We start from the raw sequence: 14,144 nt of genomic DNA, 5'->3' as shown, positions 1-14,144 counted from the left end.
TGTACAGAAAAGCAATAATTATCTGCTGTGATTATCAGGCAACTAGTAGAAAGAGCAACTCATAAATTTGGGGATGGATGGGTGTTTACTTGAAGTGGTTAGTAAAATTAAAATATTTTTGCCACTGACTGAACATCATGAAAATGTAAAACTATGGGTTAAGCAAAAACCCTTAACTTTTGTATAAAAAAGTAACTTTTAAACTCAGCTGCTTTTTTTGTGGAGTCGGATATACTGCTCTTTAAATTATGTCACTTGAAGCAGCATTTTTTGCATTTAGGAGACTTCTGATTGAAATATTTAGCTTAAAACATCAAATATTAATCCTGTGGTTCAACATTAGTGAGATAAAGGCATAGTGTATAATGAGTTAGAAATTCAGAGATTTGTTGAGGAAGACAATTTTACTCTATCCTTCGAGGTTCTTTGAGCTAGTTTAATTAGATTAATATAATACAAATTAACACAAGAAAAAAATCAATTTAATTTTATAAATTTTGGAACCCCAAAGATATGAGGCTCCTAGGCAATCAGGTAGTAGAAATTTAAATATTATCGTGGTCGAAGGAGAAGGAGGCATGGGTCTGAGAGTTCACAGGGAGAGGACAGTTCATGGAGATGTGAAGAGCGCAGAGCAAATGTCTGGTAAATAAATGCAGATGACTTTTTTCTGATGTAAAAAGAAGTTGTCTTTGGAAATAGCTCTTTTCCAGGTTTAGGCACTAGAGTGTCTAAATTCTTTTAGGCAGCTAAAAAGCAGAAGGAAAAAGAAAAACTGTGGTACCCTCTGTTTCTTATAAATAATCAGCCTAAAATAATCTTCCTGATAAAGTGACACATTTGAGAGTGGCAGATTGTGCTCCCCTACAGTGGCATCTAGTTCTTTATTTGTTGCACAAAAGTACAAGTTGAATTTTAGAGAGTACAACGTGCAGTATGCTGTTTAATTATTATTATTTTTTAATTAAATGAGAGGTGGGGAGGCAGAGGCAGACAGACAGGCTCCTGCATGCACCTGGCCAGGATCCACCCTGCAAGGCCCCTACTGGGCGATGCTCTGCCCATCTGAGGCCGCTGCTCCGTTGCTCAGCAACTGAGCTATTTTAGCATCTGAGGCAAGGCCATGGAGCCATACTCAGTGTCTGGGGCCAACTTGCTCAAACCATTCAAGCCATGGCTGCAGAAGGAGAAGAGAGAGAGAGAATGGGGAAGGATGGAGAAGCAGATGATCACTTCTCCTGTGCGCCCTGACTGGGAATCGAATCTGGGACTTCCATATACAAGGCCAATGTTCTACCACTGAACCTGTTATTTTTTGACAGGGGTGTTCTGCTCATATTATTCTGAATCAAACACAGATGTTTAGAGAATGAGTTAGTGGACTGCTTTACCCCAGGAAGGTAGTGTAGAGATTTGTCCCATTCAGTCCCACAGTGGAATGCTAAAAGGCCATTTGGGGCTGGGGGAAACCAGTGATGCATCCTAGGGAAAACTTAAATTTAAAACCAAATATCGGCCTCTGGCCAGTTGGCTCAGTGGTAGAGCGTTGGCCTGGCATGCAGGAGTCCCGGGTTCTATTCCTGGCCAGGGCACACAGGAGAAGCACCCATCTGCTTCTCTACCCCTCCCCCTCTCCTTTCTCTCTGTCTCTCTCTTCCCGTCCCGCAGCCAAGGCTCCTTTGGAGCAAAGTTGGCCCGGGTGCTGAGGATGGCTCCATTGCCTCCACCTCAAGTGCTAGAATGGCTCTGGTTGCAACAGAGCAGCGCCCCAGATGGGCAGAGCATCGCCCCCTGATGGGCAGGCCGGGTGGATCCCGGTCGGGCGCATGCAGGAGTCTGTCTGACTGCCTCCCCATTTCCAACTTCAGAAAAATATTAAAAAGAAAGAAAATAAAAAAATAAAACCAAATATCTAGCAGGATGTTTAAAAACAGAACAAAACTATCTGAATACCTGATGTGCACTAATTATGTTTCTTCCTTCTGTTACAGGCTCGACTTGGGAAAAGACATTTCGGCAGATTGGTTTTGAAAGGTAAGCAGGATTTAGCATGTCTCCACTTTTAGCAACTAATGTCCTATTTTATTCTAAGTAAATTTATTGATTACAAGTCCATGGTTTTGCTACCACTACTTCAGTAAGTGAGTAAGTGTGTGCCCTTGAGGAAGTCATCATTTTGCCCCTTGAAACCCAGTTTCTCTGTAGAGCTTTGCACTAGAAAATTCTTACCTGCTTACAGAGTGGGCATGAAGATTAAATGGAGCAACTTATTTGAAAACACTCCTTAAACTGCAAAACTTTATAAAAAGGTAAGTTGTATAGTTAGAGAATTATAAGAATTTGAATTTCCTCTCCTCTAACTTATTCACCTCAAATGTCCAGTTCAGTTTTATAGTTTTAGTGCAGAGATATTTATATTGATACTGATATCTTTCCAATTATTAAAATGATTAGATATTAGTTCTAAGTGAAAGGTTGAAATCAAATCACTCTTAAACATTTCTGCACTTGCATGTCCCTAAAAGAAAAAAAAAACGGTTCATTATAACATCAGAAAATGTAGAAGAGGGATCCGTGGTCACTAAACCACCTGCCCTTGGAACTGAGTGGCAACATATCAGAAAGATCTCTCCTAGTGGCATTCGCCATCTTGTATTGAACTTGCAATGTTGATACTGCTGTTGAAAGAAAAGTAATTTTAATTTTTTTCTCAAAAAGTAGATTTTGCCTCATTCTCTTCATCATTTTGAAAGAGTGTTTTTTATGTGTATTGATCAAGCTGACAGAGTGCTTACAGCATGCAAAAGAAATAATAAAATATTTTTAAATGCATTATTTCCCCAATAGTGAGAGAGAATAGCTCATCACCAGGCTGGCTGTAATAGCATTTTTTTGGGGTACCATTTTTTAGTTGATTCAAAGATTTATTATTTCTCTACACACAATACTACTCAACAATGATGCTCAGCTTTGGGTTTCACAGTAAGCCTATGGTTATTGGGGGGATTGGCTTGGATGGGCAAGTCCCGAAGGCCACTTAAAACAAACAATGGAAAATTCTGTGCAGCCTCATTTCCTGGGAAATCTTTCTCCAAAGCATCTTTTCCTTGATTCTTCTTTCAAATTCTGAAAAATGTCAAGCATATACAAAAGGAGAGAGAAAAGCAAATTGAATGTCATATATCCATTTCCCAGCTTTTAGAAGATGTGTCTTGTTTGCTTTACCTATTGTTTTGCCTGATATAGTTTAAAGAAAATGTCAGACATTATATCATTTTGTTTCTACAGAGGTCAGGATACATCTCTGAAAAAAAATGGGTGTTTTCTTCTAAAACTGTAAAGCCACTATCTTACTGAAGACAAATAACAATAGATCCTTCGTATCCTTTATTACCCAGTAAATTTTAAATATTCTGATCATTTCATAACTGTCATCTTACAGATGTTAGTTTGAATCAGCCTTCCACTAAAGCCCGCACATTTCATTTTGATTACTCTTTATTCAGATGGTTTTACCCAGTTCATTTTGCTCTTCTTTACGTCATTGACTCCTGTTGAAGCCAGGTCAGCTGTCTTGTCTACAAGACATTCTAATGTCCCACACTCTGGATTTGTCTGTTTGTGGTATTGTTTTACTTGTTATTCTGTTCCCCTGTTCTTGCAAACTCAAATGGCTCCCTTCCAGGCATTCGAAACAAATTCCTGTTGATTTCTTGTCCTTCTGACACAGGCCCTTTGATCTTTTATAGTTTCCTTGTTTCTCGCACAACTAGATATGTACCGAGTCAGGCACCCTCTCTAGGGAGACCATCCTTCTCTGTGGAGAATGGTATTTAGAAACCATAATCTAAATACTAGGGATGCTTTTTAATTCAGAAATAGCATTGTTTCTGTGCCTTTTCAATAGATGGAGCTAAGAAATATATATTTTTTAAATAATTTCTCTAAGATTACATGTTTCATTTTAATGGCTCTGTATTATGTTCAAAATAATATTAACACTAATATTACCTCTTATAAGATTACTGAATGAAGTTTTAAAATTTTACACTTTTTCTTAATTTTATTAAAAATGTACAAGTGAAAGACTGAAAACTAAAGTTGCCTAATTTTGTTTGTGTGGTCATAGCTTAAATTTTCTATATGATTTGGTTCGTGTGTTGTAGCATCTTTTTTAATTTCAACAGATTTTTTTTTCTTTAATTTAATTTTTGAATGTATAATCTAGGTCTCCAAGTACAAATTATACGACAGAGTTTTATTCACAAAACTGTCACATTCATTCTTTTCCTTCGTGCCCTGTTCCTTCTTTCTTCTATAGTTACCATGTTTATTAGCTTTTGGTTTAACCTTGCAATGTTTGCTTTTGCGTATGCACGCTAATACTTATCTGTATCCATGCACTGTCCTTGCAGGAATGGTGTCGTATTAAATACATTCTTCTGCCCTTTGTTTCTTCTTTTACTGAGAGTATATCGTAGAGTTGATTGTACAGTAGTGTGTACAGATGTTCTTCACCTCATTAACCTGCAGAGGGCATTGCTTTATGTGGAGGAGCTAACACAAGGGATGAAATTAATCAAGTCAGGGATCTTATCAGTATCAGGCTTTATTAAGAATTTCAAGACTACAAGTGATTCAGGGACGCTGGTACTGTAGGGAGAAGCCCAGGATTCCTTGTTCACTCTGTATCCATGTTTTCTGGCTCAGAATGATAGATGAAGGTTTCTGATGATGTTTGCAGGTCCCTCCCATAGCGGGGATATTTAATTTTGCAGCATTCCCCAATTTTATACCTAAGAAATTTGAATAGCTCATGTGATATTCTCCAAGGAGTCATGCTTTATAACTCAGTGGATTAAATATTTGTTTACCATACATGCTAAACCAGGGATTTCCTTGTCTGAAGCATTCCATTGATGAGGACCAGATCCTGAGCAAAACATTCACTAATCTATTTGTCCAGGGATTGAGTTAATATGTCTACAGGGAGTTTAACCAAGCCAATTACCTTTCCCCCCATTCCCAGTGTGTTAATGATAAGTAGGAGGAAATGAATCACAGACCATTTGCTTTAATTCCTCCTTCAATACTCTACGGGGGATATTTAGGCTACTTCCAGTCTTTTGCCATTATATAAAAAAAAAGTTGTAATGAATAACCTTAGGCACACTTGTATTTTTGCCAGATATCTTAGGGATAAATGACCAAATATAACCAAACAATAAATTCATAAGATATTTTCTTAAATATTGCCAAGTTTTTATCCCTAGAGTTTCAACAATTTTTCACATCAGCCAGGCATGAGCATAACTATTTTCCCAGAGCCTTGCCAACAGAGAGTGTGCTGTCAACCTTGAGATTTTTTGCCAGTCTGACAGGTGAGAAATGGTATTTCAGTGTCCTTTTAACCTGAATTTATCCTAGGAACTAGGTCATATTTTCATCGAGAACAGGTTGAGAATTTGTGCTGTCTCTTAAGTGAAGCACTTTGGGCAGGAGCTTCCTCTAAGATGGTTAAGGATGCATTGATCAACAGGATGCAGCAATGGAAATATTTTCTTCCTAGCTTACATGACCTTAACCTTTGTTTACTTGAATAATGACTTCATGAAAACAGCTACCATGTGCCAAGTACTGTAGACACTGTGAAGAACAGATAGTAAACATTTCCGGCTTCACAGGCCATACAATTTTTAGTCCAATTTCACTTTTGCCATTGTAACAGAAAGCAACATAAATACTGGGTATGCCTGTATTCCAATAAAACTTTATTAACAAAAACAGGTAACTGGCAGGAGTTGGCTGCTGACCACCACTGACCACCACTATTGACTATGGTCGCCATCTCTCAGATAAAGAATTTCAAAGAAAACTAAGTAGTCTACTCGTATAATCAGTGCCGTCCATTTGTGTAAAGGTTTGCCTGGTTTCAAAGACTTAAGAAATTTTACACCAAATTATGCTGGGTTTTTGAATTATAGGTCTCCTCTTTTGTATTGTTTTATTTTTTTCTATTCCTATATATTTGATGACATGGTCTCAAATCACAAGTTTTATTGGCTGTTCTCATATTATGAATATTTTAAATCGATCCAGACAATATAAATTCCATAGTATAGTGCCTCCCTAAAATTTTTGTTTCCAAATAGATGCACAGCTAAAAATATTGTTAAGGGATCTATGAAGTGTTATGCTTTTGTTTTTGAATTGTCATCTCAGTTCTGTGATCATCCTGATTTTTAGATGTTATGTGAAAATGTCATCCTGTGTTTTTCCATATCGTCCCATGTTTTCTTATTTAAGGGCAGAGAGTACTGCCTGAATCACACCAGCTACCTTAAAACATAGAAGAGATACTGATCTTTTGGGGGTTAGTGCACATTTGTAGTAGCAAAGTCCGTATTAAGCAGTGCTTTCAAATATGGCTTTGCTTTTTTTCTTCTCAAGTTTAACCTCTTCTTTCTCTTAAAGGAAATGTCAATTATATCTTAAATGAAACTATCTGATTCTTTAGAGCAGTTGTTAAGAGATATTGATCCTTTCATTGCTGTATCCTTTGAAGTTTGCCCCATCAATCTCTTTGCTAGCAGATTACCTTAAAGTGGTTACATCTAAAGGAAAAAATGTAACTGCGTCCGTCAGCTAAAGCTTCAAAGCTTTCTCCAAGGATAAGAAAGTGGAGATGTCCTCCATTGTACATTTTATAACTGAACGGAAGACCTAAGAGTCTGCCCTGCCCACCCTCCCTCCTTGCAGTAAGATGGTGTTCACCCATTCACTCTCTAAAAACCTTGTGATTATATGCATTGTTTCCGAATAAATACACATTGTTACAGTTGAATTCTGTGGGTGAATTCCTGATCATTTGTTATGTTCACCATGAGAACCATCATCCTAGCCTCTGTGAGTTCACCAAGAGTTTATTTTAGGACTTCCTTATAGGAGTGTGTTGTAACAGAGGAAAGATATAAAGTCATATATTTTTGTTGGCACTTCTAACAACCCTCTCCCATCTCTAGTTGTTACAATATTGCTATCTACATAACAAAAGAAGATTCGGTTGTGTTGTTATTCTATTTTTGTTTTTATTTTAGAGAAAAAAAAAATGTCTGTGTCTAACATATTTTGATTTCAGTTAAAAAGCTTAACTTTCTGTGCAGATTTTCTGAATTTATGAGTATAAATATTTACAAATCATATTCATTCATTCGGGTTAAGGCAATGCAGGTGGGTATCAATACACTGTAGGTTCTAAACATTTTATCAGCTAGGGAATAGTCCAATTTTCAGTGTTTCTTTCTCACATGCAAAAACTGATGAGGAGGCCGGACACCTCCCCAGGAGCAGCCCTGTGCCGTGAGTCCCAGTCTGGCTTCAGTCTGGAACGCTTCCTCTCAACTCGATGTTCCTGTGTTTATGTAAGCCTGGAAGGAGAGATTGCAGAATTGCACACTGAACCTTATATGTTTCCACCTTGAAGTGGCATTTGTCACTGAAGCTTACAGTTTGTCCCAAAGCAAGTCACCTTGCTAATGCATAGGTAGGAGATATGTTCTTTTGCCATGCATGCAGGAAGAGGACAAGAAGAAATATCAGAAAGCTGTAGTAGTGTCTACGACAGTAAGTTTTGAGTAAGGTCTGAACATGGTTTTCTCTTTCCAAAGCTACACTTTACATCTGAGACAAAATATTTCAGCAAGGAAATAAGCTCATGCCTAGTAACCTTCAAGTTTTTATTGCTGGGAAATCTTACTGCTGCCTCTTTCAAAATACCAATCTTTTACTGACCTCTCATTTTTAGTTAAGAAGCAATGAAGTTATTTTTTAATAAATCTATATAATCAGCATAGTGCCTCAGATAACATCATTACAAACAATATTGTACATGATTCTATTTGATGTTGTACTTGGATTATGTAATGAAATAGCTTGCCCCTTCAAAGAATATGTTAAAATGTAAACCACCCTGAAAACAGCCTGCTCTGATGAAACACATACTTCTAGAATTTTTTTCCCCTGTGTAGACATAATTCAAAAGGCATGGCTTTGTCTTTCGGGTGCTGACACACCCTCTGCAGCCTGTGTGTTGCCAGGCTTATCTCTCTGCATAGATTTTGGGGAAACTCCCACCCACCCTTCACATTTTTTTTTTTTTTTTTGTATTTTTCTGAAGTTGGAAACAGGGAGTTCTGTTAGGTTATGAAAGTAAAGGGCCCACAGAAGGGGAACACGGAAGTGTTCATTTAATGCAATAGGAATGATATTTTTAATAAACATATTATTAGAAGTCTTTATGTGCAACACTAATTTGACTTAATCATTAGAGTCATTCATAGCCTTATGTATAACATGTCAATGAGGTGGACTAATACCATTTTTTTTTTGTATTTTTCCGAAGCTGGAATCGGGGAGGCAGTCAGACAGACTCCCGCATGCGCCCGACCGGGATCCACCCGGCACGCCCACCAGAGGTTGATGCTCTGCCCATCTTGGGGCGTCGCCTTGCTGCAATCAGAGCCATTCTAGTGCCTGAGGCAGAGGCCACAGAGCCATCCTCAGCGTCCAGGCAAACTTTGCTCCAGTGGAGCCTTGGCTGCGGGAGGGGAAGAGAGAGACAGAGAGGAAGGAGAGGGGGAGGGGTGGAGAAGCAGATGGGCGCTTCTCCTGTGTGCCCTGGCCGGGAATCAAACCCGGGACTCCTGCACGCCAGGCCAATGCTCTACCACTGAGCCAACCGGCCAGGGCCCTACCCTTCACATTTTACACATTATTGTTTTTCTGAAGACTTTCTTTATGACTTCCTTCAGGACTGTACCTCACCACACTTTTTACATTTTTCTATTATGGTACCACACTTTTGTGTTGGAACTTGTCCTGTGTTTCTCCTCCTTTGAGACATGAAGGATCAGGCCCTCCTGTCACCCTGGTGCCCTGGGCACTGCCAGGCGTGTGCTGGCTAGCCAGACTTTGGTGGGTACTTGACTGAGTCCTTGATGGAGAAGCGTACGTGGGTTTGGTTGGAGAGTTGTATGGTCAGTAGTCACTGCCAAACAAGTGAAAGTTCACACTGAATTCGGACAGATGGTAAAGAAATAGTTGAGCCAAAAGCTGTTGGGCCATCCTTTATTCTAGCCTCGCACCCGGCCGGCGAGTAAACACACACAGAGGGAAAACACTTCCCTTTCCATTCAGGGCTCCCAAAGCCACTGACACATCCTGGTTTTCCTAGAATCAAAGGCCCCCACCAGCTTATTCACCTCTGGTTCACCATCTCCTTCTTTCTGCACAAACTCTGTGCAAACCGGCTTCTCCTTTAGTACCCTGCCATCTTGGCTGCTTCTCTGAAAAAATGTAGCCTCCTTCCTTCCCTTTCTCCTTCTTCTCTTAAAACTTTTTGATGTGAAAACCCCTCCTCCAGCACACATTAGCATAACAAAGCCCCTTCCCAAGCAGGAAGGTAATTAGCAGTATCACCTGGGCAACGCAATTCGCAATTCACATAGGCAGTAGCCCTTTTTAACAATAAAAGTGAGCAAAATCAAATAACACAAATTTTACAAACTTATTTGACCAACAAGAGTGCTTGTGAAAGACTGGGCTTCTGAGAGAGGTGAGGGACCAGGGCCTGGCGTCTTTTATCACCACATTGCAGCCACTGGTGGGAGGAGGGGGCAGCCTGCAGGTGGCGCTGGCTCCTCCTGTCAGTACAGGGAGGTAGACAGGGCTCTATTCTGTGTGTCATTGTGAACAATTGCTTAATTCAATGACCTGCATATCAACGACAGAGCATTTTTGAGTCTCTCTTCTCAAACTACTGAGTCTGATGTTCTGAGCAGGATACTGACTGCTTCCCAGGCTAGAATCCCTGCATCAGGATCGAGGACCTGACGAGGTCAGAGGCTGCCTCTGTCTTGTTTACTGAGGCATCTTGTACTGAAATCACTGAAGTGACTACAGGAGTGAGGAGCTGATTCTGTGGCCACATTCTTAGCAAATGTTTCTGTACCACATTTCATTGGCTGTCCTCCATTCTCACCTACAGTTTCCTTCAAGACACTGCCGTTGTTTATGCCAGAACCCTACCTCCTCCCAAAACCTTTCTTGTACTCCACCAACCACCACTCTTCAGGGTCCCTCTTCTGTCTTCCTGTCACCTCCTGTCTTCTTTTAGAGTAAAGCCACCAGATGACTTGTTAGTGTCCTACATAATTGGGACACATATATCCTACATATGGGACATCATTTCATATGGAAAATAATACAGAAATTAATAAATAATGATATGTATAAGAATAAACTCTGTGTTTTGTGTATTCACAGCTGCAAACCCATATTTGCCCGCCCTGTTTATTAGACCTGTGCTTCTGAGGACTGGTCATATGTCTTGCCACTTTACAACCTCTAGTGGCAGCCCAGGGATTGACAAATAAGCTCTTAATAAATTTTTGATAAATAAGTGACCTTTTAAATAAATATTAGTATGTCATTTCTTTGTTGGCCCAGCATCTACTTTCATGGAATATACTTTTCTTGATTAATTTTCTTTTCTATTGATTGGTACTTTCCTTTGAAGAAGGAATGGATTCTTTGCGAAATTTATGGCCAATTATTAAAATATTTTATATCCTCCAGATTTATGTATAACTCACTAGCTGTGCAATGGAAATGCATGCTGTTTCTTTAGGTAATGTTACATAAAATGTTGAGAAATAATGAAAAACTATACTCCAACCATGGTTCTTGATAGGCTTTTCTATATGAAAACTTATAATCTAAGAAATGAGATGGTTAAATCAATTGTGATAGAAATAAAGATATTAATGTCTCTAGTTACTACTATGTTTTTCTGAAGTTTTTAAGTTAAAGTTATAAGTCTGTAGCATAAAATGGATAATTGGAATACCTATTCCTTTCGATGAAGACACATATTTCTACATATTGCTTCTCTGAGATGTATACAGAAAGGAGAAAATATTACATTCAAATCACACCGTTACTATCACCTTGTGGTTTAGGCAGTTAAATAAAGGAAATCTTCGTTGGAATTTACTAATGTGTTGTCAAATCTGTAGCCCGTAAGTCCACAGTGTTTTTGAATATAGAGGTGCACAATTCAGGGTTTTATTTGACAATTTCCCTGTGGCTGTGTTGGTTTCCTGAAAGCTGAGCTTCTAATGCTTTCTTTCTTTCAGACTGCATCTGAATATTCCTGGAAATGTTAGCAAGCTTTTTCGAAATCATGATATAAAATTTTTGTCACAGTGATTTATATTCAGGAAATGACTAGAGGAAAAACATGTTTCTGTACTTGGGTGTTTAAAATTAAGCCCCGTTTATTTGTTTACTCATTCATTTGAATATTGTCAATCCACGCTGTGCCCACTCCTGGGCTAGATTTGGGTGTTCTAACAAACATGACAAGGGAAAGATACTTAGATCATGAGAAACCTATCATCGGCTGGCCCCTCTGCTAAATATGTTATCTGATTAATTTAATTCTGAGAACATTCTAGAGCAGCGGTTCTCAACCTGTGGGTCACGACCCCGGCGGGGTCGCCTAAAGCCATCGGAAAATACATAATGCATATCAGGTATTTACATTCCGAATCATAACTGTAGCAAAATTACAGTTATGAAGTAGCCACCAAAATTATTTTTTGGTTTGGGGTCACTGCAACATGAGGAACTGTATTGCGGGGTCACAGCATTAGAAAGGTTGAGAACCACTGTTCTAGAGTCTGGATCTGCTGACTTATGCTGAGCTAACTAACAACTTCAAACCTCATTGACTTGTAAGACCAAAGGTGTATATCTTGCTCATATTAAATGGCAGTTTGGGATAAGGGAATGGGAGGACATGGTCTTGATCTTATAAAAGATACTAATATCTAAACATAAAATATAACATAGTGGGTTACCTGCTACCATTTCGTGCAATTATTTTTGCACAAGGTACCATTATGATGATGTATGCAGTGCAGAACTGGAGAGAAAAGGATGGGGCCGTGTGCATCTAGGTGTGACGGTGGAGGGACTGCTGAATGAGACTTGGCTGTCTGGTTATGGTGAAAAAGGGGTTTGTGAAAGCTTGACATCAGGGGCTGCCTCGGCAGGATTCTGAAAAATGATTACATTGGAGTTGATCCATCAAATGAAGGCACAAATGAGAATGAAAGTGATACTAAGAACAGGATGAAAATGCATCAGAAATAAACTTACAAACAATGCCAAGAAGTTTGGGTCTCATCTGATAGTGTTGGTAGCTGTTGAAGGGTATCAAGCCTGGGGAAGACATTGTTAGAAGATATCCCTTCAGAAATGTCAGATGGGCAGCAGTAGAGACCAGAAGATGGGTTAGGTTAGCAAGGAGACCAGCTAGAAAGCATTGCAGGCTATCGAGAGAGTGATTACAAATGTCTGAACTGAGAGTGACAATTGACTGTGATAGAGAGGATGTACACCAAATGTGTCCCTTCAGGAAGGGACATTTGAGGTTATGACTTGGTGAATGATTGGATGTTGCTGTGTAGCAGAAGAAAGGTTCTGGAATGGGCCATACCCAACGGGTCGATTCTACCCTATAGCTGCTGCTGTCTTCCAGTCCCGTGCCTGCAGCTCTTGCTTGTTTGCCCAACGGCTTTCTCTGGTCCCCTAGATTTGCTCCTTCCACATATAGAGCAGCCTGGAAGGGTCTGAGATGAAATCCTCAGCAGCATCAGTGAGCAAAAGTGAGTGGACAGATGCTCCAGCCACCCTGTTCAAGCATATTCCATCGGGTTCTACAAATGCTTCCTCAGAACTCCTTACAGCAGTGACACAAGACGCTCTGTGAAATTCTCTCTTTACAATACTGTCACATTCTCCTGCTTGTCCTTTACAGGAGGGCTTCCCAAATAAACTGTCTGCCCCCAAGGATCTGAACTAAGATACCAGTTCTAAACTTTATCCTAACTGATACTAAACTAAAACTCTTGGATTATAATTTTACCTTTGGCCTGGGTTTACTCTATGAAAGTACAAAATTACACTATTATTTATAGTAGTATAATTGTTTTTGATCAACAATTATGAACCTTTAGAAATTCTTGGTTTATAATTCTATTTTTGAGGGGCAAGTGTCATATCACAGATCCCTAGGGGAAAAAAATGCACATACACACATAAACAAAAAAATTTTACATACAATTTCAGAAACTCAAAGAGCCTTTGAAACACAAACCTGTCAGAAGACCAGTTTTAGATAAGGACATCATTGTGTTTCTTTCTCAAATTATAAAATCTACAAATGTTCCTTACCCTATATCCGTGAGGGCGAACCTTTTTCAAAAAACCGCCCACTTTTGCAGTGCTGGTCAATCTGGTCCCTCCTGCCCACTAGTGGGAGGTCCAGCTTTCATGGTGGGCCAATCACGCACCATTTGGTTGCTCTGCTACCGCCCACCATGAAAGCTGGAACGCCCACTAGTGGGTGGGAGGGACCAGGTTGACCAGTACTGCAAAAGTGGGTGGTTTTTATAAAAAGTTTCACCGTGGATGACCTGGAAGCAGGTGGGCAGTAGGAGTTAAACATAGGTCACAAAATTAGGCCATTGGAGAGCTCCAGAGGGCAGACAGAACCTCTTCTTTCTTTTACATGTGCTTACCCTGAAACACAGAAAAACTAAGCAGAATTACTGGAAATAGGATTTTTTAGAAAATCTGGATTGGTCAAAATCCGGATCTGAATTTGTATTTAATAAATTTAATGATGGAATTTTATTACTAATAAATTTGTTTTGATACCATTTAATAAGAATAATTATATTAATAATAACAATAATAATATTCAACCAAGCACTACAGACAATATTGTATCTGTGTCAGTGCTATTTAACTTGCAACACACTGAAGTGGCTGTTAGCACCATCCAGCTTATGAATATGGAAACCAAGGCTCAGAGCACCTCCACCCAGTAGTCATGGGGGTCCTGTCTATCCTTAACCAGGGAGGATACATTCTGAGACCCACAGTGGATGTTTAAAACTATGAATAGTACTGAATCCTATATACACCGGTTTTTTTTCCTATACATACATACATCATACAGACTTTTCACTTAAAGAAAGCAATTTATGGCTTTTCTTTGACATATCCAAATTGTC

The 14,144-nt window shown here is 39.2% G+C and overlaps 1 protein-coding gene across 2 annotated transcripts in view; it reads left to right on the top strand.

Annotated features, from left to right (window-relative positions):
- The window catches only part of PIEZO2 (piezo type mechanosensitive ion channel component 2), a 496,788-nt gene that overhangs the window by 234,102 nt on the left and 248,542 nt on the right, over positions 1-14,144 (top strand). For both annotated transcript variants that reach the window (XM_066352258.1, XM_066352260.1), the window contains exon 4: positions 1,992-2,034. In XM_066352258.1, the coding sequence (XP_066208355.1) occupies positions 1,992-2,034 (43 nt within the window). The remainder of the gene's footprint in view (positions 1-1,991; positions 2,035-14,144) is intronic.

This window comes from Saccopteryx leptura, chromosome 11, assembly GCF_036850995.1.
Source record: "Saccopteryx leptura isolate mSacLep1 chromosome 11, mSacLep1_pri_phased_curated, whole genome shotgun sequence".
NCBI lineage: Eukaryota > Metazoa > Chordata > Mammalia > Chiroptera > Emballonuridae > Saccopteryx > Saccopteryx leptura.
Note: the sequence above shows the minus strand (reverse complement) of the source record. Positions and strands in the feature narration are given on the sequence as shown.